The sequence below is a fragment of the Danio rerio genome, chromosome 17, assembly GCF_049306965.1.
Source record: "Danio rerio strain Tuebingen ecotype United States chromosome 17, GRCz12tu, whole genome shotgun sequence".
In the NCBI taxonomy this organism is placed as follows: domain Eukaryota; kingdom Metazoa; phylum Chordata; class Actinopteri; order Cypriniformes; family Danionidae; genus Danio; species Danio rerio.
The window spans coordinates 34,935,739-34,963,704 of record NC_133192.1 but is presented as its reverse complement, the minus strand read 5'-3'; the positions used below and the strand labels follow the sequence as shown (position 1 = coordinate 34,963,704).

Sequence of the window (27,966 nt, the reverse complement as noted above, 5' to 3'; positions counted from 1 at the left end):
GGAGTAGGGCTGTACGATATTGGAAAAAACTGACATAGCAATATTTTGTATTTCTGTGATAAATATTGTGATGTGAATATAGCTTTATTTGAAAAGAATTCTTCATTTTAGATTGGGTGATTTTGTAGAGGATTGGATCTCAAATAATACATAACAAATAACTTACAAGCATAGATCAATAAAATATAACAAAGATAAAAGTGAATTACAGCTTTCTGGAGAGTCACTGCATATAATGTCATTTTTATTTAAGTTACAAACATTATAATTGCCATATGCTTTAAACTCTGAAATGTTGAAATGTTTACAATAACAGATTGTTCACCCAAAAATGAAAATTGATTCACTATTTACTCATTCTTCACTTGTTTCAACCCTTTATGAGTTATTAAAATATCTTGCTTTTGTGTTCAACATAAAGAAACTAATAAACATTTGAAAATAGTGAGTGAAGTCTAATGTTTAGGTGAACTACCATTTGTACTCCATTATAATTCAACTCTGCAATGATTATAATCAACTAATCCCAACTCAACATTAGGGCAGGATAAACCAATGGGCATTATGGGCACCAGCCCAGGGGCCCGTGTGCACTTGGGGCCCCAGTGAGGGGGGAACAATTACGATTTTGGAGTGTCTATTTAGGCTAAGTGCAAATAGCGCACCTCATTGGAATAAGCTATTTGAGCAACTTTCCGCCCATCAATGTTTGATTGACAGACACAAAATAAGTGGCATAGCACGTAACGCGCATGACTATATATTTTGACATGATCAACATCAACCAGTTCGAATCCAGCGTCCTTATTCTTCTTTTTTCCCCATTACATATCAGATTGGAAATACATTTATTTTTAATAGAAAGGAAATATTTTTTGTTTAAAAATGAAAATAATAAGAATGTAATGTAAAGTCACAAGTGGCTCGTGGGTATTTACTAAGGTTTAGCTTATCAGCATCTAAATAGTGATTTTAAATATTCTATAAACAGTTATTTTCCACCTGGTGTTAAATATTAGCAACGTCTTTGTACTTTGTATTAAAACTAATTTGTGTTTACAATGAATATACCCTTTAAAATATATATATATATATTTTGGTACTGCTTCAGTGAACTTGAACAAGCATACTAAAAACCATTAATGTTCACTAATTTAGTTAGTATCAAAGTGTGCTTTAAATGCTTTAAAAATAAGCAAAATCTGTGTAGACTATAAATAAATATATATAATTTATTTTTTAAATGTGGGCAATACATTATAGATTCATTTTATTAAAAAATAGTATATTATTCTTATTTTTTTAATTTAACTATAGGGGTGCGGCCGGTTAGGGGGCCCAACAAGACAATGTGCCTAGGGGCCTCTGATTTCTTAATCCGGGTCTGCTCAATATTGAAGATCCTGCGATATTGATGCTGAAACGATATATTGTGCAGCTCTAAACATGAGTGTTGAATTTTCTTTTCAAAAAACAGTGTCTTGCTAATAAGGTATTAACCAGTCTGTGTGATTAAGCTAATTAACTCCTAATCGAATGCTAATGAAAAGTGTGTGATATAACAGCAGACTGACTGCAACTGAAGTGTTACAGTAGACTCCTAAGTGCCATAAGAAAGCCATTATTTGCAGAAGCTGCTGCACTGCCTCAAAAAAACATAATAAGCCTGAGGACCTGAGGGGCAGAAACAGACGATGAAAACTCAGCTGGACAGTGTGATAAACTCAGAACCATAAAACCTCTTCACATTTTCTCCTCAGGGGAAATCGCTGACCGCAACTTACCGTACTGCCAACAACAATCCGCCTATTGATTCGGGCCTGTTTAGAGTGTGTGTTTTTGATTCCTGTGGATAGGTCTCCTTCTCCAGAGACAGAGAAGGAGAAGGAGAGTCCGGTGGAGCTGACGGAGAGATGCTTTCGAGAGCTGCTGGGACGAGCGGTTTACGGAAACATCAAGAACGCCGTCAAGCCTGTGCTCATGTGAGTGTTTGTATTAGTGTTTATGCTCGGCTCAAACACAAGAGGGCAGAAGAGAGACATACTTGTTCGCATTTCTGCTCAATGTTGTTTAACATGTATATAAGATATATTTATTTTGATGATATTAAATAACATGGACCACAAAACCTTTCAGTCAGGGCTGCCCAAACTTTTTCTTATAAAGGACCAAAAACCACAATTTTTGACTGAGGGCTGTGGGGCAAAGTTAAATATGACAAAGTGAAGTTTCATAAACTAATTTCGAGAGGAGCACGTGATATGATTGTGCACCGCTGGCCACTCATCCGTAATCAGTAATAATCCAATCAGAATGATCCTAGCTTAGTATAAATGGATCACTTTCTCCCCATTGCACTATCTTCATTTTGGAAGAATGCCTCCCGCTACAAACGCTCCAGCATTTAAACTACGCTTCAGCATCATTCAACCTTCTGGCATGGAAGAACAAACAATCAACAACAACAACAACAACTTCTCCAACCAGAACCCCGCTCTCCCCTAAACTCCAGCAGCTGCCTCGCCAGCAATCGAGCCAGAACCCCCACAAGAAGCCGGCATATCAACTCTTCCATCTTCTACTTCATCTGCCCTTCACTACACAAGCCACAACTTCGTCTAAACTTATGACGCCGGCGATTCAAGCCACCGGAGAGAAGCCGAACTCACAGATCACCTAACGTTAATGGTCCACGTTCGGTAACCTGCATGCTTAAAGGGAAGTCTGGCAAGATCAGCGTGAATAGAACGCTTTAAATGAAGAACTCACCTCTCAGCCTCCCGCTGGTCAGCAGATCCATAACATTCTGACAGCTGAAATAGTTCGAAGGCAAATGACCAGGCAATCTAATCCATAAACATTATTCCATAACACCTTCATTCGTCGATATACATCCATGAAAAGGTGCACTGATATCCAAACCAGCTGCTGGTGAGAGTGGAGTCATACTTTCACGCATAAACATTGTAGCGATCTGATCTACAAAATGGCCGCCGGCATTTGCACTCTGAACTCTTGACCGTGACTCCAAGGAGCCAATAGCTTAAAGGGGACGTATCACCATCCAATGAGCTTTCCAAAACTGGAGACGGTCCCGCCTTCTCTCCCGACAAATTCATGAATGGACTGCGTGCAGAGACTTTGATTCCGGCCAAATAATCATGTTGAGATTACAGACATGTTACTTATCATGGATGGAGTAAAGCCATGATAAACATTACATTCACACAGTTCCTATTAAGTGGCAACATCGTTTTTTAAGTTTGATGTAGGCAGTTGATATATTTACATTTTATTAATAATTATATATACATATATTAAAAAAAAAAAAAAAAAAAAAAAAAAAAAAATTCTGAAATGAGTATTACCCAGCAAGTGATAAGACAACCTACACATCAAGCAGTAACCCTGTTGTATCACGCCAATTGTGACTCTCATATCAATACACCTGAATGTCAGTCAGTTTTTAATGTCAGTAAGAAAACAATTTCCTGCTCGACTGCAACAAACAAGAGGAGGACATTTCTGGCCATGGAGTAGCTTTTCATACTTATACTTTGTGTTAAATACATTCGAGTTTTAAAAACTTCTATATCAGTAAGGGGTTTAAACTCCACTCCATCATCATCTCACCAGCTCTCCAAGAGGTTTCCTGGACTTCCAGCATAGAAACGCCCCATACGCTCAGTTCTCCTTCTAATTACCACCCTGCAGGAGGACAAATGCCCACTTCTACAACCCTGACACATCGTGACATTAAGTATTGGAACATGCATTAACAAAGGCGCTTCCATTCACAATCATCCATACACTTATGAAGACTCCTCCCACGAATATCAGCCAATACAATTAATCATGTCTGCTGTACACGTGCCATGTTGCTAAGATTTCATTTCTAATTCTCTCTTGTTTTCCATTTTAGAGTTCAAGACTGCCAGCTCCTGAAACTGCCCTCATTCAACCCATCACTCTTCATCCATTCCTAATGCATTTACACTCTTCGCAAAGATACTTTCTGCCCATACAGCCCACACCCTTGATACATATTCACATATACCCCCCCCCCCCCTTTTACTCTTCATATCACTATTGACAATATTTAGCACTCATAACGCTCCAATGCTGACTATCATTTGTACTTCCGCTATAGCAGAGTCGCTCCGCCGAGCCTCATTCTCCTTCTGCACCCCCCCCCCTCTTCTTCCCATTTATAGATGACACAACCGCCCTGTCACACGATTCTGATTTAAGAGATGCTTATTGCAGTTCTTTGCTCCACAGGTATCCCTCAGATCAACTCCCAGTCACTCTTACACAGGGTGTCTCCGGAGTATCAGAAGGTGTTGGGGGCTGATAAGTCAATATAGAGGAGTTTGAGGGCTTAAAGTATTAGAAAGTCTTAGATTCCTTTACAAGGTATCATCGTATGCTAAGTTTGACTATTCAAGCCGTGAATATCAGGATACTAGGTAGTTACGTAATCAGTAGAATTCTACTAAGGTTTGACAGCTTGCCGCTTGTTTACTGCAACACTCAGTCTGCAGCTCTATAGGTGACAACCTGTCGAATCGGCTAGATTTTAATATACATGTGTCTGTATTCGAATGTTTAGTTGGATTCATTTGTTACATTTTAATATTTAGTAAATATTCCGTAAGATAAATCTCGCCAGCTTTTTTGATTGGAAATGGTGAAAAGGTCTTTAAATGTGTGGGAAAAGTATTAAAGGTGTTGAATTACTTCTCTTATTCCTGTATACTATGTTTCAGAATATGTGCAGCCATCACAGAAGTACAAAGGGCAGCAACAAATCCAGATCCTAGAAAGGTGGTCACCTGATGCCTTCAAGACATGCGTCCTAGCCACTGGCCCCCCAAAGAAGCCCAGATGGCTCTTGTCAGCCATAATCCCACATCCACTCAAGGGCGAGGGTGTGACCCAGCCACCTTCTTCTTTTTCTTCCTTCTAGCCTGAGTAACACTCAGTTTCCTCCCCCAGCCACATAGGTAATTGGAGTTTCATCCAAGCCCCCCGTCACCCCGCCACCCTGGCCGTTTCCGCTGGAGTCTTCACAGCCCCCTCCCATTTCCCGACTCCTGCCGGACCCCGCCCCCCCTAAAGCTCTGACTTCCGCAGAAGTGTTACCCCGAGCTACGACCCCCGCAGGGGTCGTCTCACCGTCCCTTCCAGGCCTTAGCAATCTTTATTTATATATATATATATATATCTATATACACCTGTACATAGATATATATTTATAATAGTGCTGTCACTCCCCCGCTCCATCTCCTAACGGAGTGTTCCTCGAGCACCTAACTTATCCCGTCACCCTCTAACAGGAGTCTTCACTGTCCAAATCCCCTTTCCCAGACTCCTGCTAGAGTAGGCCAGCTTGCCCTGTTCCCCGGGCGCCGACCCCCGCAGGGGTCAGTCACTGCCCCCCCCAGGCCACTGAAACTCATTATATATGTATATCTATGGACTTTTGTTTATAGATATATATTTATATAGAGCGCTGTCACTCCCCGCTCCATCTCCAGTCGGAGTGTTCCACGAGCATCGACTCCAGCAAGAGTCTGGCCAAACTTGCCACTCACCCTCTAGCAGAAATCTCCACCGCCCAAATCACACTTCACGATTTCTGCTAGAGATGGCAAAATAAAAAATTGCTGCACCCAACTCCCGCAGCGCCCATTCTGACTCAGAAGTCTCCTGTTCACCCCCTCCAGGCCTTAGATTATCCCATTATATATATATATATTTATATACTCTCTCATATATACATATATATTTATATATAGCGCTGCCACTTCCCTGCTCTATCTCTGTTTGGAGTGTTCCTCGAGCATTTTTGACTCTTAATGAGCCAACCCCGCCCACCCCTTATGGCCCCCCTTCACTAGTCTCCACCCAACCCCCTCCCCCGCTCTGGCTTCCACAGGAGCCAGTTTCAAACTTTGCTCCAACTGGAGCCCCCTACTCTTTCTTCATTCCTTAATTACTATATCCAGCAGCCGGATATAGTGAAAACTTTCTAGCTTTTTGGGGGAAATTCTTTGAAATACTCGGCTGCTGTCCCGAGCTAGAGGCATTTTTTGGGGAGCGATCGAGACCTACCTGATCTCGGTTCTCCTGATATGCTTCTAGACCGGGCGGGAGCCCTGGGCTCAAATATCTCCGAGCTCAGGGTTCTCTCCCGGGACAGCATGCCAAACCTGCTATAAGTGCCAAGCATATCTAAGTGGGAACTCTTGAAGTGAAGTTTCATAAACTAATTTCGAGAGGAGCACGTGATATGATTGTGCACCGCTGGCCACTCATCCGTAATCAGTAATAATCCAATCAGAATGATCCTAGCTTAGTATAAATGGATCACTTTCTCCCCATTGCACTATCTTCATTTTGGAAGAATCCCCCCTTCCACCCCATCTCCTCCTTCTTTTTCTCCCCTTCAAAAGGGGGAGCGATCGAGACCTACCTGATCTCGGTTCTCCTGATATGCTTCTAGACCGGGCGGGAGCCCTGGGCTCAAATATCTCCGAGCTCAGGGTTCTCTCCCGGGACAGCATGCCAAACCTGCTATAAGTGCCAAGCATATCTAAGTGGGAACTCTTGAAACGTACATTAAATTTGCCATGGGTAATTTATTTGCTGATATTTAAAAATAACTAGATGTTACTTTATTTAATGATGCAGTATCATTTTTTGACGTTTTATAATGAACTTATTATTGTTAAAACATAAGCAATCCCATTTATAACACGATGGAGTTCAGTGCTGAATACACTAGTCTTTCTGCTCCTGCCTTAGCCTTGATTTGCTCATCGTTGTCTTGTGCATTGTCCTCTGTCTGTCAACTGGCAGTATTTACATTTTAAAAGTCTGATTCATTTCCAACATTTAATTGAAATATTCAATTGTTGTGGCTCCTCAAGTAAAAAAAAAAAAAAAAGGTTACAATGTCTGTCAAAGGCATTTGCCCCAAACAACTCCTCATCATTCTCCCTCTCTTTTCAGATGGGATGGTGGGCCAAACCAAAGGTTACCATGGGCCAACTACTTTGGGCACCTTTCTGCCTTACGTCTTAAATCGGCAATAGTCAAAAAATATATTGTATGGATCAAAATGATAAATTTTGAAAAATTCCTACTTTGATTTGTAATTTGCATTGCTAAGCACTTTATTTAGATTTAAAAGTCGATTTTCTCAGTATTTTGATGATTTTTAACACTCAAATAGTTGTACACAATTCATATATCATTGCAAATCTTGTTTTTCATGTAATGCATAAATCTGTTTAAAAAATTCACACTTAAGGTTTGTGGTCCAGGGTTGCAGCTTTTATGACTGTTCGAATATTTCCAATTCATACAAAATAATACACATTCAATACTGCTGAAAAATTTTGGGATATTAATATATGTATTTATATACATAGTTAATTTATTAATTATTTTTAATTAGTTTGTTAACTAATTAACAATTTTTGACCAGTTGACAATTTAATTCAAGACACACTGAATAGAAAAGGATCTTGTGACACAGAAGACTGAAGGAATGGATGAAAAATCAACCTCGCCATCAAAACTATAAATGCATTTCATAATATTTAAAAATATAAAAAGATTTAACAATATTAACTGTATTTTAGTTAAAATCATTGAGATTTTCTTCAGAAACATTGAAAAAAACTAAACAGTAATGTACATGGAAAAGCAACATGAATGCTTGGATGAATGAGTGTTAATTAAAAAGCTTATATTTGCTTGTGTAGTATTTTTATATTCAAAAAAACAAATGCAAAACCATGTGGAACCATGATACTTAACCTACACAGCAATAAACAAATAAAATAAATAATCCTTAAAGTTAGCCTTAAATATCAGGACAACAAAAGTCACTATTTGTTATGCCAGTCTATTTTATGACCTTCTTAGTGTGCTGCTTCCTGCTTCTTGTTCTGTTTGCTGAAGCTAATCATTAATTTGCTTATATGTTTCCAGGCACCTTGATAACCATTCACTCTGGGAGGGCAAAACATTTGCAGTGCGCTGTTTCAAAATCATTATGTACTCCATTCAGGTAGATACAAACAATTGGTTTGAATGTGATGCAAAATAAAACACTCAATAGAGTACATTTTTGTGGAAGATGACAAGTAAATTATTATGTGGTATTTGGGGACCTTGTATCTTATGTACAGGGGACTGAAACATATGAAAATATAAAAATGTAACATAATATGCATTTTTCATTACAAATTATATTAATTGCATTATTGTTTTATTACATTATATGTTAAAATGAGGTTCCACTTAATATTTCTTATTGACTTATTACATCACAAAACATTTTAAGGTTGTTTAAGGTTTAAATGTAATTTTTAATGGAAACACTGCATTTTATTTACATATTATCAATAATTGATAACAGACACTGTATACTATCTATAATTTTGAATTATAGCTAAGTATGAATGTATACTTTGATATTTCCCTGTAACTTAAGTTACTGAAATATTAACTTTGTCGACACTTCCTTTGATAGTCCCAGCATTCTCATCTGGTGATTCAGCAGCTTTTGGGCCACTTGGATGCCAACAGTAAGAACTCAGCCAGAGTGCGTGCTGGGATAGTGGAGGTGATCTCAGAGGCAGCTGTTATAGAGGCCAGTGGCTCTATAGGTACCAGACCCCTAGAGGGAGCACTAAACACACAATAATACACACTTCCCTGCTGAAAAATCCAGCTTAAACCAGCCTAGGCTGGTTGGCTGGTTTTAGCTGGTTGACCAGCCTGGTTTTAGAGGGGTTTTGGCCATTTCCAGACTGGTTTCCAGCCATTTCCAGCCTGGTCTTAGCTGGTCAGGCTGGGAGATGACCAGCTAAAACCAGCTTGACCAGCCTAGCCAGGCTGGGAGCCCAGCCAAAAACAGCCATGTCCAGCTTAAACCAGGCTGGTCAAGCTGGTTTTAGCTGGATTTAGCTGGTCATTTTCCAGCCTGACCAGCTAAGACCAGGCTGGAAATGGCTGGAAACCAGCCTGGAAATGGCCAAAACCCCTCTAAAACCAGCCTGGTCGACCAGCTAAAACCAGCCAACCAGCCTAGGCTGGTTTAAGCTGGATTTTTCAGCAGGGTTCTAAGGCATTCTTTGTCATTTAGCTTTCCAGTTTTTGTTCTTTCATTACTTTCTTGCTTCCTAATAAAAAAGTTTGCCTGCTTGTTTAATCAGTTTGTTTAACAGTTTTGCACATTAGAAATCTCAGTAGAAATATTTTCGTTCAGTTGTGGCTGTATCACTCCACAGGTCCCACAGTACTGGAGGTGTTTAATACTCTACTAAAGCAGCTCAGACTTAGCGTAGACTACGAGCTCACTGGATCCTACGACTCTTTTGCAAACATGGGCACCAAGGTCATTAAAGTACATGAGGAGAGACAACTCCAAGAATCTGTCATCAAAACTATTGGTGAGTGCACAATGAATGTTTGTGAATACACAATCTGGCCATGCTAGATTTCAGCAGTCAAATATTTGTCAACTGACAAATGTTTATAATTGATGTGGCTATAGTAATGATGTGGCTGTATGTCTGTTTATAGATAGAAAATATGAAACAGACAGACAGATGGACAGACTATTAGCCCTACTGTGAAATTTGTTTTGTTTTTTAAATATGTCCCAAGTGCTATCAAAGAGCTTAGAATCACCAAGAGGCGACACTCAATAGAACGTTCCATTGCAACAGCAGCGCCCAGCGACAGCCCTGCGATTCCGCCATTTTGGAGTAAAAGCAATCAGCCTTCCATTGGATCTTATTGCTGTCGCAATGGCAAGCAGCTGCTTTGTTTTTTATTTATTTATTGAAAAAGCACATTAAACGTGAGATACAAATTGAAATACGACAATACAACACTTACTATCACAATAATCTGCACTTTGAATTGTTTATTTTACAGACTTATAATATGCTGTTGTTCAATTAGAATTTTCATTCCAAAATGGCCACCGCATGACACTAGCAGCATCTAGTGGCTCTTTCCCAAATCACACTAGTGTGTCGCCTCTTGGTGATTCTATGCTCTTTGGTGCCGTTTAACTGACTTTTAACACATTTCAGAACATATTAGTTTTAACTAATTTCTAATAACAATGTATTTTGTCCTTGCCATGAAAAGATTTAATATTTTACTAGTTAGTAATTTAGTTTGCACCTGAGTTGAAATATAGGCTTATAAGTTATAATGACACACAACAAATGGGTCAGACAGAGATGTATTTAGGGTTGTATTTTGAAGCTTTAAAATGTATGGAAACACAGACAGCAATTTATTTCAACTCCTGCAACTCCTGCTGAGTGATATGAAACAATGCATAAATGTGCAGTCAAAAACATCAAAAACATTCATGTGTTTGTTGCCTCATCAAACATACGATGTAAATTAAAAAAAAAAAATTACATTAAACAAAAAAAAAAAAAAAATTCAAACAGACTTTATTCCTGTCTGGGGCATGACTGAATATATTTAAAATCTATATATCCTGCATTTTGCAATCTGTGCAGGTGAGACACCTAGCTAGCTCTTCTTTTTAGTCTCCCTGCTTCTCACATTTTCAAAATAAAAGTCCTCATACCTCTTATTTTTAATGTAAGCTTAAATATCATTGTTGTAATCTCAATACAAAACATTGTGGCCAATCAAACGCTGCCTTTGGCGTGGATATTAAAGATCCAGTGAGGATCATCAGAGTCATTTTAAATAGTTTTTTTTTTAAATTGTCCTGTTTTTAAACACACAGGATTTACATGAAAACAAGGAAACATTGGTGTTTGAGGCTCAGGGTATGTTATTTCCCTGTACTGAACTTTTACTATTCAGCTATGCCTAGGTATTTTCAAATTTTCATTCTATGGCACCTTTCAAGGCTTAACTAGGTTAATTAAGTTATCTGGGAAAGTAAGGTTAAAAAGGCAAGTGATTGGACAACAGTGATTTGTTCTATTCATTTATTTTCTTTTCAGCTTAGTTCCTTTATTAATCAGGGGTCGCCACAGTGGAATGAACTGGCGATTTGTTCTATAGGTAATGGAAAAAAATCTTAAGTGACATAATAATATTGAACTTTTTAAAGTAGTTTTTTTTCCAGACAAACTAAGAGAAATAAGACATCCTCCTGAAAAAAATATATAATACAAATAACTGTACATTTTTTATCCTGGTTTTGTTAAACATCCTTAAGGAAAAATTTTAAAGGGGAAAAAAATTTCACAGGAGGGATATTGATTTTGTTTTCAACTATAGATAGACAGACAGACAGACAGGGTTAGGTGCGTGTTCCTGCAGGGCTTTATTTAACCAGCTGACAGTACACAATCCCTCACTCATCTTTCTTTGTTTACAGGCTCGTTTGCAAACACGCTACCCACCTACCAACGTTCTGAAGTCATGCTGTTCATCATCGGTAAAATCCCTGTGCCAGGCATGTATCCTGCTCTGGGGTCAGCCAACACTGGGTGAGACAGGGTTACAGCTTAGACACATTTACAGTGTACTTCTGCTGGCTCAAGATCAAATTTGCTCAATAGATGCCTGTTTCTGCTTTCAGGGTTGAGGGCAGTAGGATGATCCAGATTATGCTGCTCAAGTCTCTGCTGCAGGTGAGCTGGTTTGTGTCAATCCTACTGTAATCACACGTTATGGCACATCATTTCCTTCCCCTGCTGCTTCATCATATCCACAGTTGCTGATGCAGTCTAAACCATCTGGTTGTCTTTTAAACCTCATTCTCTTTCTTTCTCCTTCAGGTCACAGCAGGATTCCAGTCTAACAACATTTTGACAGCACTTCCCACATCCTTCCTGGACCCTCTTCTGTCCTTCACTCTGATGGAGGACGCTGAGATCCGTCTGCTCGTGCTCGACATCCTCATCAGCATCATCGATCGCCATGACAACCGGCACAAATTTTCACCTGTCAGGTTGGGGCACACTGACAAAACTCCTAGCATAATATTTATTTTTTGTTGTTATGTAATGTGTCTTTTTTTTTTTTAATTGAAGTTTTATTTAACATTTATACAACAGTATGATACTGTATGTCAGGGGTGGCCAACCCCTGTTCCTGGAGAGCCACCTTCCTGCAGATTTCAGTTGCAACCCATATCCAACACACTTGCCTGTAATTGTCACGTGGTGTTCAGGTCCTAATTAATTGGTTCAGGAATGTTTGATATGGGTAGCAACTGAAATCTGCATGAAGGTGGCTCTCCAGGAACAGGGTTGGCCACCCCTGCTGTATGTGAACGTGCAAGTTTAAAGGTGCAGTATGTAAGTTTTACACATAGTGGTTGAACTAGGTATTGCATTCCTGGATCAAAACAAACGCAGTCGAAGGTTGCCAGATTGACAACCAACAGGAGTTAGTCTTGAGCCTAAAGGCTAATTTAAACCGTATTCTAAATAAAAGCAATGGCACGTGATAGAAGGAATATTCTCTATATTAAAAGAAGTTTTTCCTAACCAGCACCTCAAATTATATATTAGAAACGGCTTCTGTTTCTCACAGCTGGATAAATGACAATGATCACCTCAGGTGCACCTCATGTTCTTTATTCAGTGTTAAATGCTAACAACGTGAATTTGAATGCCCTTTTACATGACATTTATTTCCATTGCCTATAGAACTTCTGCTTTCAAGCAGCAGCAGTTTCACCTTAGATCTTGAATATTAAATAAACAGTTTGAACTTTAGAACTGTAAAATAGTGCAAACCAACATACATCAATGATTCAGCATGTACATTTAATAATGTTAACGAGGGTTAATATGCATTCATTTGATTATAAATGTTACCATTTTGTGAGTAAGTGGATATTCTGTGCTTCTGAATGGCTGTATTTAAATTTCTGTCGCGCTGCGTCTGGTGAAAACAGCCCAATTGCTTATCACTGCAAATCTCACAGAGTGTTGTTATGACACACAGGTAAAATGTAACCCTCACCTAATGTTTTGTAATATTTGAATTTTTTTAATCTGCGTCTCATTTCGGAGTCTGCTACTGTTCACCAGAGGTCGCATTTCGGTGTCCTTTAAAGCCTTTCTGAATGAAATACATTTTTAATATGAATTTTATGCTTTACAAAAGTCAAAAACTTACATACAGCACCTTTAAATTAATAACTAAATTATTAAAATGTCATTTTACCCTTAAGAATGTTGCGTTCTTAAGGGTAGCCAACAAGTCCGATTTATTTAGTCATAAAACAATAATTTAGTTTGAATAAAACTGTGTACATTTTACTCTTTATTGTGGTAAATGTAATAATTGTCAAATTTATCCAAATGGCTAGAGCAAAAAATGTAAAACTTTAGAGTAGAAAATTGATTTAAATTTTGTTGCAGATTTAAGAGTATGGAACATCCATATTTAGTGACAAATGAATACGATTTAAAGCAATAGTTTACCCAAAAGGGGCGTCACAGTAGTGCAGTGGGTAGCACGATCACCTCACAACAAGAAGGTCACTGGTTCAGGCCCAGGCTGGGTTAGTTGGCATTTCTGAATAAAGTTGGCATGTTCTCTGGGTGCTCCAGTTTCCCCCTCAGCCCAAAGAAATGCACTATAGGTGAATTGGGTAAGCTAAAAGGGCTGTAGTGTATGTGTGGGAATGCAAAAGTGTATGGGTGTTTCCCAGTGATAGGTTGCGACTGAAAGGGCATCTGCTGCATAAAACATATGCTGGATAAGTTGGTGGTTCATTCCGCTGTGGCAACCCCTGATTAATAAAGGGACAAAAAAAGGGCAGAAAAGAAAATGAATGAGTTTGTCATCATTTACCCCCTGCCCCCCACTTGTTATCATTTTCTTTTTTCTCTTTCAACAAAAAAAGAAGATATTTTGAAGTAATGTTGACTTTTATGTTTTAGCTATGTTCAATTTTCCTACTATGGAAGCCAATGGCTGCTCATTTTCGACATTACTTAAAATCTCTTCTTTTGTATTTAACAGAAAAAAGCCTGAACTATCCTTTGTAACTGCACAAAGTATTGCAGTTTTCCCTCAATAGGTCACTGAGGATTTACATTAACTGACGAAACATTTTACAAACCTTTCTTTTTTTCCCCCATACAGAATTATATCAGACATCTCAATACTGAAGCTGAAAGTAGACAAGTGCTCCAGACAGGATAACTTGTTCATGAAGAAACACAGCCACAGATTGTACCGTCACATTTACTTGGCCTGTAAAGAAGACAGCAGCGTCCAGCGGCACTTTGAGTCTCTTCATACACTGCTAGGGTTGATCTGTGTGGAGCTCGCCAATGAGGAGGTGGTGGTGGACCTTATCCGACTGGCTTTGGCCTTACAGGTTTGTCTCTCAACCTTGTGCCAGTTTTAATCAGCATTTTTATTGTAATTATAGTTTCTATAATGGAATAATCAGAAATGGTTTAGAAATGTTTGTATTTATTGCACAGACCACAACCAAGAGATGGCCAATAATTAAGTCTAAAAAAATGGACAAAAGTAACTCTGTAACTGCGTTTAGTTATAATGCCTCTATTCCCATCACTGGTGTTATTAAATATAGATGTTAAAAGCTAACATACATTTTGCTCAAGTACTCACTGTATACAACAATCTGCCTTGTTGACAGGTCATAAAAATGGCTATCAACTTGTATTATCAAAACATGCTTCTAAGCATTTTTTTCTTTCATTTTTGGTAACGCTTCCTCTTCCTCAGGACCTTGCCTTGACTGATGACACACTTCCTGTTTATTCCCGCTGTGCCATCCATGCTCTGTCTGCTGCATATCTCAACCTCATCAGCCAACTGACCACTGTGCCCACCTTCTGCCAACACGTCCATGAGGTAAAGAGCCATCCATCTTTCCATTCATTCATCCGTCCGTCTGTCTGTCCATCCATCTATCCGTCTGTCTATCCATCCATCCAACCATTTATCCATCCATCCATCCATCCGTCCATCTACCTATGTTTGTCCGTCCGTCCATCAATCCATCTGTCCATCTACCTGTTTGTCCATCCATCCATCTATTCATCCATCCATCCATCCATCCGTCCATCTACTTATCTGTTTGTCCGTCCGTCCCTACATCCATCCATCCATCCATCTACCTATCTGTTTGTCCATCTGTCCATCCATCCATCCATTCGTCCATCTACCTATCTGTTTGTCCGTCCGTCCATCCATCCATCCGTCCATCTACCTATCTGTTTGTCCATCCGTCCATCCATCCATCCATCCGTCTGTCTATCCATCTAGCTATCCATCTGTCGATCCATCGATGGATAGATGGATGGATCTATTGATCTATCTGTCTGTCCGTCTGTATATCTATATGTTCATCCATCCATCCTGCTCCATTCGTCTGTCTGTCCATCCATCATCCGTCAGTAAATTCTACAATTACTAACTCTGCCGTGACACTCTTGATGTGTGCTAGACTATATTCTTTTTTACTTGACCTGTTAGTGTGTCTTAATTATTTCATGTATGTTTAAATATATTACAAACTCATGGTTCACATTACAGTTTTTGGGCCACAGTAATTAATTAATACAAAATAAAACCTGTAAATTGGGACAAAAGCTAAAATAGATGGAACCTGTAATTTTAACAACACAAATAAATAAAGATTTTTTTAAAATAATATATTCAGTTATTATTAATAATACCAAACGTATTACATTATTTTTATTATTACATATTATTAAACAAAAAAGTCATTTTAATTTAAAGCAGTAAACTTATATTAAACATTTTACATACATGATATTTTGCATTCAAGTAAAAATAATAAAGAAATGGAAAACGCAATTAGTGACTTCTTCTTTCTTTTATTTGTATTAACTTTAATTATCCAATATAATGTTACCATTTGAATTTCCCAGAATGCTTATGTGCACTTGAGCCATGACTGTCTATGTTTATGAAAATACTGATATTATGAAATAAACCTAGATGTGTATCTGACTGTTCAAGACTCCAACTAAAGATGACTGAAAATTCTGTCTCTAGACACAGTGATGGAGTGACGTTTTTTTTCTCTAAAGGTAATTGAATCAAGAAAGAAACTTGTTCCGTTCCTGCTGCCAGAGGATGTTCTTGTTGAGAGTCCAAAGTAAGCAATGCTTGTCATTTTCAAATTATTTTATACATTCAGACTACCACAGTGCTCTTCTCGCATTATCAGAAACAGAGTTCACACTAAGAGACAAACATGCAGTTCTGTCTCAGTTCTCATAACTGTGTCTACTAGTTAGGGAACATACAGTACATTTTTTTTCCTCAATGTCTTTCAGTAATGGTTCAATAATCCTAGTGCTTTTTCATTATATGATCATACTGGGGGACATTTGTAGCTGTGATGTGCTGAGCAAATGGTTATGAAACCCAGAAAACATCCAGACAGCTCTCATCTGTTTGTTTTTTACTCCCTTGGACGAGTGAATAAAAAGCTGAGGGACAGCATTTACAGCCTCCTTCTCTTTCAGGATCCCGGAGAAGCTGGAGAAGGTGGAGGGAGAGATGCTGTTTGCACAGGCTAAGATAGCAGAGATGCTGGGCGGTAGCGGATATAACACAGAGAGACTGGCCACTGCGTACATCCCACAGATCACAGGTCTGAATCTCAGCATGAGCTTTACATGCACTGAAACTAGATGCCTGTTGCAGTTTTGTATTTCTTAATACAGTATGTGTTCAAGCAAGAAAGGAAATTTCACGATTTTAAAGATTCTTTTTTTCTTGGGCATGCATTTAAAATTGTAATATTGTTTTTTTATTATTATTATTCAGATGAAGACAGACTGTCTAAGAGGAAGAGTATTGGAGACACAGTCTCTCTCCAGTTAGAGATGGAGTCTAGAAACAGTCCAGAGAAAGAGCAGGTAATGTTGTATATGCTTATCTTTATGACACTAATAAATGAGTTAGTGTGTCTACTGGTTTTGGTATTTATGAGGACCAATTTGTATAGTGACATGGATATGACCAGCGTATTACAATGTTAAGATGGTTTATTAGGACATGTCTTATGTGCTTGTAGTTCAAACAATTAAAAATCATACTTCACTCTGTCCTCTTACCTTTGAAATTTGCCACTGGTTTCCTGCAAGCTTAGGGGTAAGGCCATATAATAAACTGTTTTTGCAGTATAAAATATATTACACCTGTGGAGAGTCCTCGTAAACCACCAAAACCAACATGCGTGTGTGTCCTCTGTTTTTACTCGTGTCTATTGTACTGGCTATCAGCTGTATTTTTCTAATGCATGCATGCTATCTTTACAGAGGTCCACAGCAGAGCAGATAACATTTGAAACTCTTAAACAAGCCATTGGTAAGTCTTGCATGATTTGAGATTTTACTTGCATTAAAATTGTTTATAAGCTACAATTCAATAGTTTAGGGTCTGCAATGAAGTAATTATGTTGAACATACAGCTTGAGCAATTTATATTGCAATTTAAATTTTAAATTATTTTTTTACAATAATATAGTAATTATAGTATACTTAATTAAATAAATATGGCCTTTTTAAGCATGAGAGATGTCTTTTTTTGTATCATGTTTAGCATTTCTAATTCTGTTTTCTACGGTGGCAAAGAGAGCTTGACGTGCTGCAATTTAAGAAAACACGTGCAATTACAAAAAAAAGCCAGCAAATTAGTTTCATCAATTTGACAGCACACATGCTGCAAAACTTTACAACACATACACAATAAGAAAAGAGCTGCATTTTCACACAATGCAAACAAATTAATAAAACACACTGCATTTTAACACAGCGTAAACAAATTAATAAAATGTGCTGCATTTTCTCACAACGCAAACAGATTAATAAAACTTGCTGCATTTTATCACAACGCAAACAAATTAATAAAACACGCTGCATTTACTCACAACGCAAACAAATGAATAAAATGCGCTGCATTTACTCACAATGTAAACAAGTTAATAAAACGCGCTGCATTTTCTCACAAAGCAAATTAATAAAATGGACTGCATTTACTCACAACACAGACAAATTAATAAAACATGCTGCTTTTTATCACCATGCAAACAATTTACAAAAACTCGCTGCATTATCTCACAACACTTGCAAAAACAACAGAACACAACAAAAATGTTTCAAGTGGACCCAAAAACGTGATGGATGCTGCTGTGCCGTGACTATTGCTCAGTGAAGTTAGAAAAAGTTTAAAAGGGGAGTTTTTTTGTTGTTGTTGATTCCCTTGTATTCTGTATTTTATTAGCCTTAATAACCATAACCTAAATAGCCAGGTCTGTAACGTTTTAGGGTCCCTTGCTATTTGAAAGTGTTATGTCAAAATGCGGTGCGTTTCGTAAATTGTTTGTGTTGTTAGAAAATGCAGAACGTTTTATTAATGTTTGTGTTGTTTAAAAATACAGCACATTTTTGAAAAATGTGTTAGCTTTGTGAGGATCAGACTGTCAAACTGATGAAGATCTTTTCTTAATTTGCAGTGTTTTTTGTAATTGCACGTTTTCTTAAATTGCAGCATGTTAGGCTCTCGGCCACCATTTGTTTTTCTAATTAATGTTGTATATAAATAATTAAAATTTTTTCAAAATAAATTCTAAATCAGTAAATACAAATAACTGGAGAAGATATAGTACTAAAATATTTTGTTTGTAATAGAATCATTACATTTAACTTTTTCAGGTTTTTTGGTCTATGTCAGTTAGCTAAGAGTCTTCCGTGTCTGTGTGTGTGCGTGTGTGTTCAGTAGACAGCGTGAATGTGGAGGAGCTGGAGAGAGAGCGCAGAAGACAAGTGGTAGAGAGGTTTCAGACCGCTCCATTTGAGGAGATTGCAGCCCACTGTGGGGCCAGGGTGAGTACATGACACACACACATACTCCGTCTCTAATTTTATCATCAAAAAGCATAAACACAGCTCTCCTGTTCTGTTTATTTCCTTTAATGCTGAGGATTAACTCTTTGTTCCTTTTCTTTCTAGTCATCCCTGTTGCAGAGTAAACTAAACCAAATCTTCGAAATCACAATCAGGTAGATAAAATTTCTTTCTGTAATGTTCATGTGAAGTAGAAAACCAAAGAGTTCCTTAATGATAAATACAAAATACAAAAATTAATCAAGAACAGAAACTGAGGGTCTTACATATGCAGATGATTTACCAAAGTGCAAAAAGCTTAGGTTTAATTAATTAATCAATTGTCATGGTTATTAAATAGTGGTGGGAATGTAGGAACAACCTACTATCTTTACTGTAAGAACTAAAATTGATTGAGTTCTTATAAGCGACAAATGTATATGAATCAAGAGCAGTGAGCAGATTTTTGTCCTTTTCTTTTGTTTGATTAATAATGAAAAGCAAAGATGTTTGAGCAGGAATATGTTCATTGATTACATAGCAAACAAGGGTCTATCACTAAGTGCGAAAGAGTTTTAAAATGCCACATGTATTTGACCATTTAGGTGAAGCTTGAACTAAAAGATGACTTTACATTAGAAGTCTGCACGGGACAGATTTTTAAAATCCTGCTTCCACCAGGTTTTATTCTACACTCGACCGCTCCCGCTGTATATTTAGTCTTTGTTCACCCAATGCCCACTTAGAATAATTTTTTATCTGATCATTGCCGCTAAATTTAGATCTGGTTTTCAAAATTTCACATTTAAATTGGGTACTACCAAAAGAGAGAGATAACAGATAAAACTGTAGATTGTGTAAAGATTGTAGGCTAAATGAGTTTTGTTTATGCCTTTGGTATTAGACATGAGTGCCCCCTTTAACCTGAGATTCCAGTCTTCTGAAGCTGATTACACACCAGATGTGCCTACGGTGTGTCGCACAATTGGAAGTAACATTTGCCGGACGTGCAAATTCGCATGTTATTTAAGAGTAAACAAGATGGCGTTCTGTTACGACTTCCTGATGTTAGACTAGGGACCAAAGTAAGTAACATTTATATTGTGACAGTTTTGTGTAATATGGGAGAAGAACCATGCATCAAGCAAAATACTGCCAAAAAGAGATTAATTCATCATACAAAAATCAAAGATAATCAGAAAATAGTAATAACAAAGAAGAATATAGATAAAAACAACACAAAACACAAAAGGTAAATTATATACAATTTATAAAATCTAAATAATCCAAAAACAATAAACCCCACAGGGGAGAAGGACGAAAGTGCCGCTAAAAGAAAAGAAAATAACAAAACTCCAAAAATCAAACTAACTCAGTATAATCTTTTTACCTAACTGAAAACAAAATAATCGAAAGCAAGTCTTCGGCGTTTACATGCCCTATCTTACCTACTCTAAACTTAACCAAGCAGAGAAAGTCAGTGCTCACTCCTAAACCTAGTGTGTCTATACAAAAAGAAAATTAATGAAAATAAACAAAATGGCAACAACATCTTTGGCAAAGCAATATTAAGTACCAAAAAACAAAACAAAAGAAAAACGGGAGGCAGATTAAAACAAAGAACAAAACAGGAACACAAAAGCCTCTGTCCGGCGTCCCACTCGTCAACTTTTTAAAAACCTGGCGACTACTCAGATTGGCAGCAGAAGCCGCCACCTTAATGAAGATAATGATGATTGACTGATCCTACAGCCAGTGTCAATCTGAAGGGGGTTGAACCTGTAAAACCGAAAGAGAGGGAAGAGAGACAGAGAACAGGTCTGCGTGTGTGCAAGACAGAAGGAGAGAGAGAGCGAAAGAGAGACACACACATGCAAAATTCCCGGAGCGTAACACACTCTGTGGTGTGGCAGAAACATGAACAGTGTCCTGAGTGGTAGATAAGCAACACAGACAGTTGCCGACTTGCAATGCTGGTGTGCATACCCTGATAGATATCTATGTTTAAAATTCTAAAATGCATGGCTCTGTGCCAAGCTGCACATCCAATGTGCGATCCCTTTGACTGCTAAAGGATAAAACTTTGAGGTATTATCACATCGCACAAAAGGGTAAAAAAAATCCCATTTACATTTATGCAGATGATGGGTGCACAGACTGTGCGAATAAAACACACATGCAGAAAGCACTGGTCATGCGTTCAGCATGTGCAACAAATTACACCAGAGGTACCATCCACTACAGTGTGTACTTTTTAAATCGAAACCTATTCCCGCACAGCAAAAAATCTAGTCGGGTCCTGCTTCGTCTAAGAGGCTGAGCACATGCACAGAACAGCACAACATGAAACATGAATGAATCTAGTTAATTTATTTGATCAATTACCCATGCTTCAAAAGTCAAATTACATGACTTTTGTAATTACATTGTAATGCGATCATTTCTACGTGAAACTGTGCTTTGCAGAGGAATGATTGCAGACTTGAGTAATGTTGTTTTCATAATTGATGAAAGTCGAAATCAAAATTTAATTTAGATTAATTGCACAGCCCTTACTCAACCTTGCATCATAAATGGTTCAACTTTGCATGGGAGAGAGAAAGAGAAGAACAGGGAGCAGATGGCAAGGAGGACCAGGTCGGCAAAGATGGGGGAGAAGCCAAGGGCCAAACAACGACCCAGAATACAGCCAGAACTGAGGTTCATGATAGAATCACTGGAAGGAGAAGCAATGGTGCGGAGTTCAAGAAACAGAGCTTCAGAGACAGGTTTGAAGGGCCAATGTAGAGAGGTGGAGATGGGTATCCGGAAGACAGACTGAGGACATACGTGGAGCTGGGGGGCAGGGAGGCAACCAAAAGACACAGAAGGATGGAGCCACAGGAGACTAAATGGGGCCATTCAGCGCCACAACACGGCGCGCACATGACAGTTGGAAGTATCGCACACCAGTCGCGCACTTTTAATTGTTACTTAAAATGAAACTATTCAGATGTCAAAATGTGGAGAACAGTGTCCTCAGTCGTAGCTGGGTACAGCGGACAGCTGCCGACTTGCGGCGCCGGTGTGTGTACCTTGATAGAAATCTATGTTTAGAATCCTAAAATGCATGGTGCTGCATGGTACATCGCTGAATGGTGCATCCAGTGTGCGACCCCCTTAACTAAGGCTGGTTGGAATCAGTGGGATGATGGGTCACGTTTGACACAAAGAAGCATGGAGCCAGAGGGAGCTAATTGGCTGGAGGCAAGATGGAGTCCATGGCTGAAAGGCTAGAGGAGGACATGCAGAATACTCAAACCCTGGAGGACCGAGCAACTGGAAGGCCCAAAGTGAATTCACACTACCTGTTGGTGGAGGTTACGCTAAAGGACCTCAGCCCTGGACACACCAAGCGACATAAAATAACTAGCGAAAACTGACTGTTGTTGTCTTACATCAGCTGAGAAAAGCTGTGCATGAACACATGCACTATAGCATGCACCATACCCTATAGCTGGTGTGTGAGCGCACGGTTGTTGTCCTGTGGCAGCTGTCGCATGATCCAGGTGGATGTTGCGACAGGAACTGGCAGATATTAGAGGATATACCGGGCAGATACTAACATTATTGTAGTGGCTCATCCTCCACATTGGCAGTTTGCGCTTGGATTCATTTTATGCCATTCAAATCCACTAGCAACTCCAAATTGTTGCAGGGCTCACATACCAGGTTACACATAATATAATGGAGGTATTTAGTGATAGGAACTTGTTTGAGTAAAGGCTGATTTAAGGGCTGATCACACCGAATGCGCATTTACGTTCCAAAAATGCGTGGTGCACCTCACTGCCTTTTTTGTTGACAAGAAAAAAGAAGTGATGTGCGCTTTTTTTATGTCGCTAGGCAGCGACTGGATCAGCTAGGTATTGGTCGAGACTGTTACTGTTGATATTAATATAATTTTAATAATTATTAATGTGATATTTATGATTTGTGAAGTCATACAGCTCTGGATAACCCAAAACAGCAACCACAAGTCTCTTCTCCATCTTCACAAGTCTCTGTTGTTTTCTTGACAAACACTGAAGGCACCTCAACAGAAACCCCACCTCTGCTTTCCTTTGATTAAAGAATGAAAAAGACGCACATGGCATAACGCGATTTTTCCGCTCAGAGTTTGCTTTTTTCAAGGGCAAAAACACTAAGCGCAGCAGATGGTTAAAACATGAGGAACGGAGGGCGCATAAGGAGCACGCAAAACGATTGCGGCTGTTAGTAAACCATTTAAAAGAGACGCCTCTCAACGCATTCGATATGATGGGCCCCTAATATCGAGTGAGCGACGCAACCCACATTGCATGCCGTTGCATAGTCTTGCATTTATACTTCTGCGTGCTGTTAGTGCTGCTCTGCAACAACACTTCCGAAGCGCTAACTTTCAGTAGGTTTTTATGTTCCCCTGTGTCAAATTTCTTCATGGGTGTTTTGTTTTTTTCTGAATGCTACAAGTAGCTCAAACTTGCTCAATCAGAGGCGGGAACCGGTGGACATGCGACAACTTAAATCATTAGGTAAACCCGAAACAAAAGTTTCCATCTGGAGCTCCTTCATGTGACTCGACACTTGTAAACACTCACTCCATAAAGCTCATGGCTTTCAGCACTGCCCACACTCGTCCCCACAGCCAAGGCAACCAATCAGAGTCATTGCAACGTAAAGTTACATTCAGCATCAGACACAGCAAGGGCTATGCGACGTCACAAAGGCTGTGCCAGAGCATATGCGTGCATTTGACGCAGAAGCCTAAATCAGCCTTAATGAGTGTCCCAGATTTAATTCTCGCGTAATTACAGTATATGGTTGGCAGATTCAGCCAAAAGAGAGGATTAAAGACAAAACAAAAGAAAGAAGAAGGAATGCCCCAAAGTAATTATCTATACTCACTTTGACGGCTGGTTTTTCTGTGAAATGTTGTGCTCCAGAGTTTTAACAAAAGAGTTCTTTGATGAAAAATACTTAGGAACAGAACACAATACAACACGTATAGTAAAAGCAATTATTAACCAAGAACAGAACAATCCGCGGATGCATAAAGATACAAGCACAAGTGGTTTTCCTGGTAAAATAAATGCAAACAAAATAGAGTTAATTAATGAATTATGGTAATGAGTCATGGTAGCTTAATAGTGGCCAGAAATGAGGTATCTTACAAAGTATTTTCTAATTTGTAATTAGATTATCCTTAATAAATTTGCTACTTTTTATACTGATTCAGTACATTATATTCCCAAAATAGCAGTTCATTTCCACATTTCAGTAAATAAAATAAATGAATTAGCTACAATTATGTGCCGGATGATAAACACTTGTTCTATTTCTCCTCTGTCTGTGTGTGCTTGTTGAATAGGCCTCCACCAAGCCCGTCTGGCTCTGTCGGTAACGGTCACGGCCGGAGTCGCTCTGTACCAGTCTACGAGATGAAGTTTCCAGACCTCTGTGTATACTGAGACACATAGAGCCCCCGTCACCACATACAGCTGTTTTCATCCCACCATTATCACTCCTTCTCAGTGTCCAGGTGTAACTCTGTGTCTTCTAAACTGTGTATTATAAGACTTTAGATAGGGATTATGGCTGTACTTTATCCTGAGGTCTATTTACAGCGACAAGGACAAACAAACCAAGAGAATATACCACATGTTTGGTTAAATATGCACTTATACACTTAGTCTAGGACTCAATTTATCGACAAATGATCGTATCTCGTCTGATAGCGTAGAGAGCAGAATGGGGTTTTGATGTTTTCGCTGTGTAAGTGTATATAGTCTGCTGTCCAGAGCAAGTGGTTGGTTTTCTTGTATAAGTAAAGCTGCCTTAAATTTTGTATAATAAGTTGAGAACATCAACGAATGTCCTAGACATGTTTCCAAAAAACTGTGTACGGAGTTTAGCTAAATACAAGCTTTGTTTGCATGTTAAAACCGTCTCTACATGCTGCAATAACAGTTGTATTTAAAGCAATAATTAATGCATTGAAAAACTTGTGAGTAGAAGCTAAACTTAAAACATAGGGAATAGTTTCCAGTTCAAATGAATGCAGAGTTCCAATCAGAAGTGATGGCCTAATGACATCATGCCATGTTAGGAAGTGAATGTGTTTTTTTTTTTCGTAGTAAAGTTAGACCTCTGTATCATCATTCAAACACTGTAATCCAGTGATGTCCAATCCTGCTCATGGAAAGTCACTGTCCTACAGATGCTACTGTATAATATAATACACACATATACAGTCAAGCCCAAAATTTAAGGCTTGACTGTATATGTCTGTGTGTGTGTGTATCGATGCAGAGCCCTGATAAAGTTAGCCAAAGGAAAGATGTGTAATTCATCATTTTTACCTGTGATCTGATCTTCGCTTTTTACCTTCTATTTTGCACCAAGGAGACCCAGAAGTCCCGGAACTCAATCAGGACATGTGTTAGGGCTTCCCTTACCATAATATACTTAAAACACCCCAGCAAGCACACAACATCATAAGACGTTAACATTAGGTTAGATTTAGTGACAGTCTGACAGACGGAGAGCGAAAGAGAGCAAGAGCATGCTGTTGTTACCTGCTAATATTACGATCCGATTTCATCACAGATAACCGATCAATCCAGGACAGATGAGAGAACATTCATTCATTCATTTACTTTTCAACTTAGTCCCTTTATTAATCAGGGGTCACCACAGCGAAATTATCCACCAACTTATCCAACATATGTTTTACGCAGCGGACGCCCTTCCAGCTGCAACCCACCTCTGGGAAACATCCGCAACACTCATTCACAGACATACACTACGGACAATTTAGCCTGCTCAATTCACCTGTGCCGCATGTCTTTGGGCTGTGGGGAAAACCGGAGCACCTGCAAACTCCACACAAAAATACCAACTGACTCAGTCGCGGCTCGAACCAGCGTCCTTCTTGCTGTGAAGCGGCAGCACTACCTACTCGCCACTGCATCAACCAGATAAGAAAACATTCTTCTTTAAAACAAAAACAACTGGCCAAACCTGCAGGATCAGTGTAATATTACATTATTTACGGTCATAAATAAATTTTGAAAGTTATCTCTGCCAAAAAAAATATACACCTAAGAACAAATAATAGTTTCAAAAGTCTAAAGACTGACCGTTAGAGACACCAAAGATTAATTATATATCACGTTTCAACAACAGAGATGCTAAAGATTAGATCCAGCGGAAGGTCCTGAGATGGTGTGGCCGATATAAAGCTTCGCTCAAGGGGAGCCGTTGCCGGAGCCGCTACTGACCGCCTGGCGCTTCCAACATTTTTAAACATTCGCTATCCTTATACATAAACTACCAATTTGACTTTAAAATAACTATATTCTCACTTGAAAAACTCTTAAAACTTGATATTGTGGCAAAATTGAAAAGTAACTACTGTAACTACCTGTGCGTTTCAACCAAAATAAGAATCAAGAATTTCAACAGACCACGGAATAAATAAAGTTATTTGTGTTTAAAGGTGTATTGAAAGTACAGCTAGCATTTTCTATTCTCTTAGTTTTTTTTAGGTACATGTTATGAAATATTCACATCTCACATGGTGAAAGTGTGATAGACCAGAACGTATCAATGTCATAAAAGAGTCATTTAACTTCTGAAATTCCCAACTCTGACTTTAGAACTTTATCAATTCTGAGGGACAGTGTTCTATGAACAAGTTTGGACACCCCTGTTGTAATCGCTGTATTAACACTTGCATATAATGTCATTCACAAACAAAAGAAGTACAATTAAGTGAATGTCGTGTCTGCACAGCTTTCAAGTATACTCAATGTGAAAGAGCACAGATGGACACATGCACAGTACTACCTAGTGGACTCAACATTGACCATGGATGCAAAAATCAGTGTGCACACTGATGGACACTAAATTACGTTATGCAGACAATATGCAGACATTGTGAAACAGGTCGTCCAAAGTATACTTTTCTCTTAAGGGGTTTCATTTGCATACTAGAGTCTGTAGGCTTTAGGAACTTTTTTTATGTGCCTCTAATGCAGAATGTTTCAGATCCCACATGGTGAGGGATGAGTAGGAATGGGGGGGTTCAAGGATGCTGTGACATACATGACAGTGAAGTTTAGGTATAAAAAGGGCCAGCAAGTAAGGTTTGTGCAAGTAAACTTCACTTTTTCTTTCTTGAACCACACAGTTAGATGACTCAATTCACATTTTGCAGTAAAAAGGTAGTTCTAAATATGGCTGCACATTTATAGACTCTTATTTTTGGGGTCTAATGGAAACAAACTATTTTGCCATGAAATGTGTGTTTTATTTGTTCCTTGTAAAGTTTTCTTTCTTTATTCTTTCATTTTACAAAATAAAATGTAAATACTTTCAGCTTTATGCCCAGATTTTAGTTCTCCCAGAGTTAATCGCAGCACTTTAAAGCTCACTGTGTCATCGTGTTGTATGAATATACTTAATGTTGTGCGATTCATCTTGACTTGTTCTTGTCTAGAATTTGAAAGTGTTTGTCATGTCATTCTGTTCTGGTTTAAAAGTCTTTTGCGTATTTTTCCCCCTCAAGTCGTGATACTTTTTATTTATTTTTGGTGATGCCTTTTATGTTATTTACAAGCATAAAAATCAACAAGTGGGTTTTATCTTCTGTCAAATATGGCTACGATGTTCAACAGGTGGAATATTCTAGGCTGCTTACATGTGAGGTGATTTTTGCATGTATGAAATCAAATATCAAAGTTTTGTCTTTCCTGATCAGCCGCTGCATGCACTGAGTGTTTTGTCTGTGCTTTTACCATTTTTTAAATGTATTTATTTATTTATTTTTAATAAGTGAGATCATCACAACACTGTGGATCGTAAATAGTCTATTGTGTGTTTAGATATGGACACCGCAAACCAATATGACTTCAGAACTGTGTTCTGTGAATGTTTGCCTACATGAAATCATAAAGTGATGTACATATGTGATGTGAATATCAATTAAAGACTAATTTTATGAATTCAAACTAAAGTCTGGCCTGTGTTTAAAGCTTTATTGGCAACCGCTAAGTGA

At 38.5% G+C, this 27,966-nt stretch overlaps 1 protein-coding gene across 6 annotated transcripts in view; it reads left to right on the top strand.

Moving 5' to 3' along the window:
- Positions 1–27,924, top strand: part of efr3ba (EFR3 homolog Ba (S. cerevisiae)) — a 61,145-nt gene extending 33,221 nt beyond the window's left edge. For 2 of the 6 annotated variants that reach the window (XM_021467451.3, XM_073927775.1), the window contains exons 7-22: positions 1,857–1,982; positions 8,005–8,083; positions 8,549–8,684; positions 9,309–9,470; positions 11,405–11,516; positions 11,609–11,660; positions 11,808–11,980; positions 14,134–14,371; positions 14,749–14,877; positions 16,083–16,150; positions 16,524–16,651; positions 16,828–16,919; positions 17,322–17,370; positions 18,784–18,887; positions 19,014–19,063; positions 24,277–27,924. In XM_021467451.3, the coding sequence (XP_021323126.2) occupies positions 1,857–1,982; positions 8,005–8,083; positions 8,549–8,684; positions 9,309–9,470; positions 11,405–11,516; positions 11,609–11,660; positions 11,808–11,980; positions 14,134–14,371; positions 14,749–14,877; positions 16,083–16,150; positions 16,524–16,651; positions 16,828–16,919; positions 17,322–17,370; positions 18,784–18,887; positions 19,014–19,063; positions 24,277–24,376 (1,798 nt within the window). In that variant the 3' untranslated portion in view covers positions 24,377–27,924. Of the gene's footprint in view, positions 1–1,856; positions 1,983–8,004; positions 8,084–8,548; positions 8,685–9,308; positions 9,471–11,404; positions 11,517–11,608; positions 11,661–11,807; positions 12,120–12,202; positions 14,372–14,748; positions 14,878–16,082; positions 16,151–16,523; positions 16,652–16,827; positions 16,920–17,321; positions 17,371–18,780; positions 18,888–19,013; positions 19,064–24,276 lie in introns of those variants that run through there. The other 4 variants (XM_021467450.3, XM_001921904.9, XR_012393026.1 and 1 more) reach the window with 3 other exon arrangements.
- The last annotated feature ends 42 nt before the right edge of the window (positions 27,925–27,966 follow it).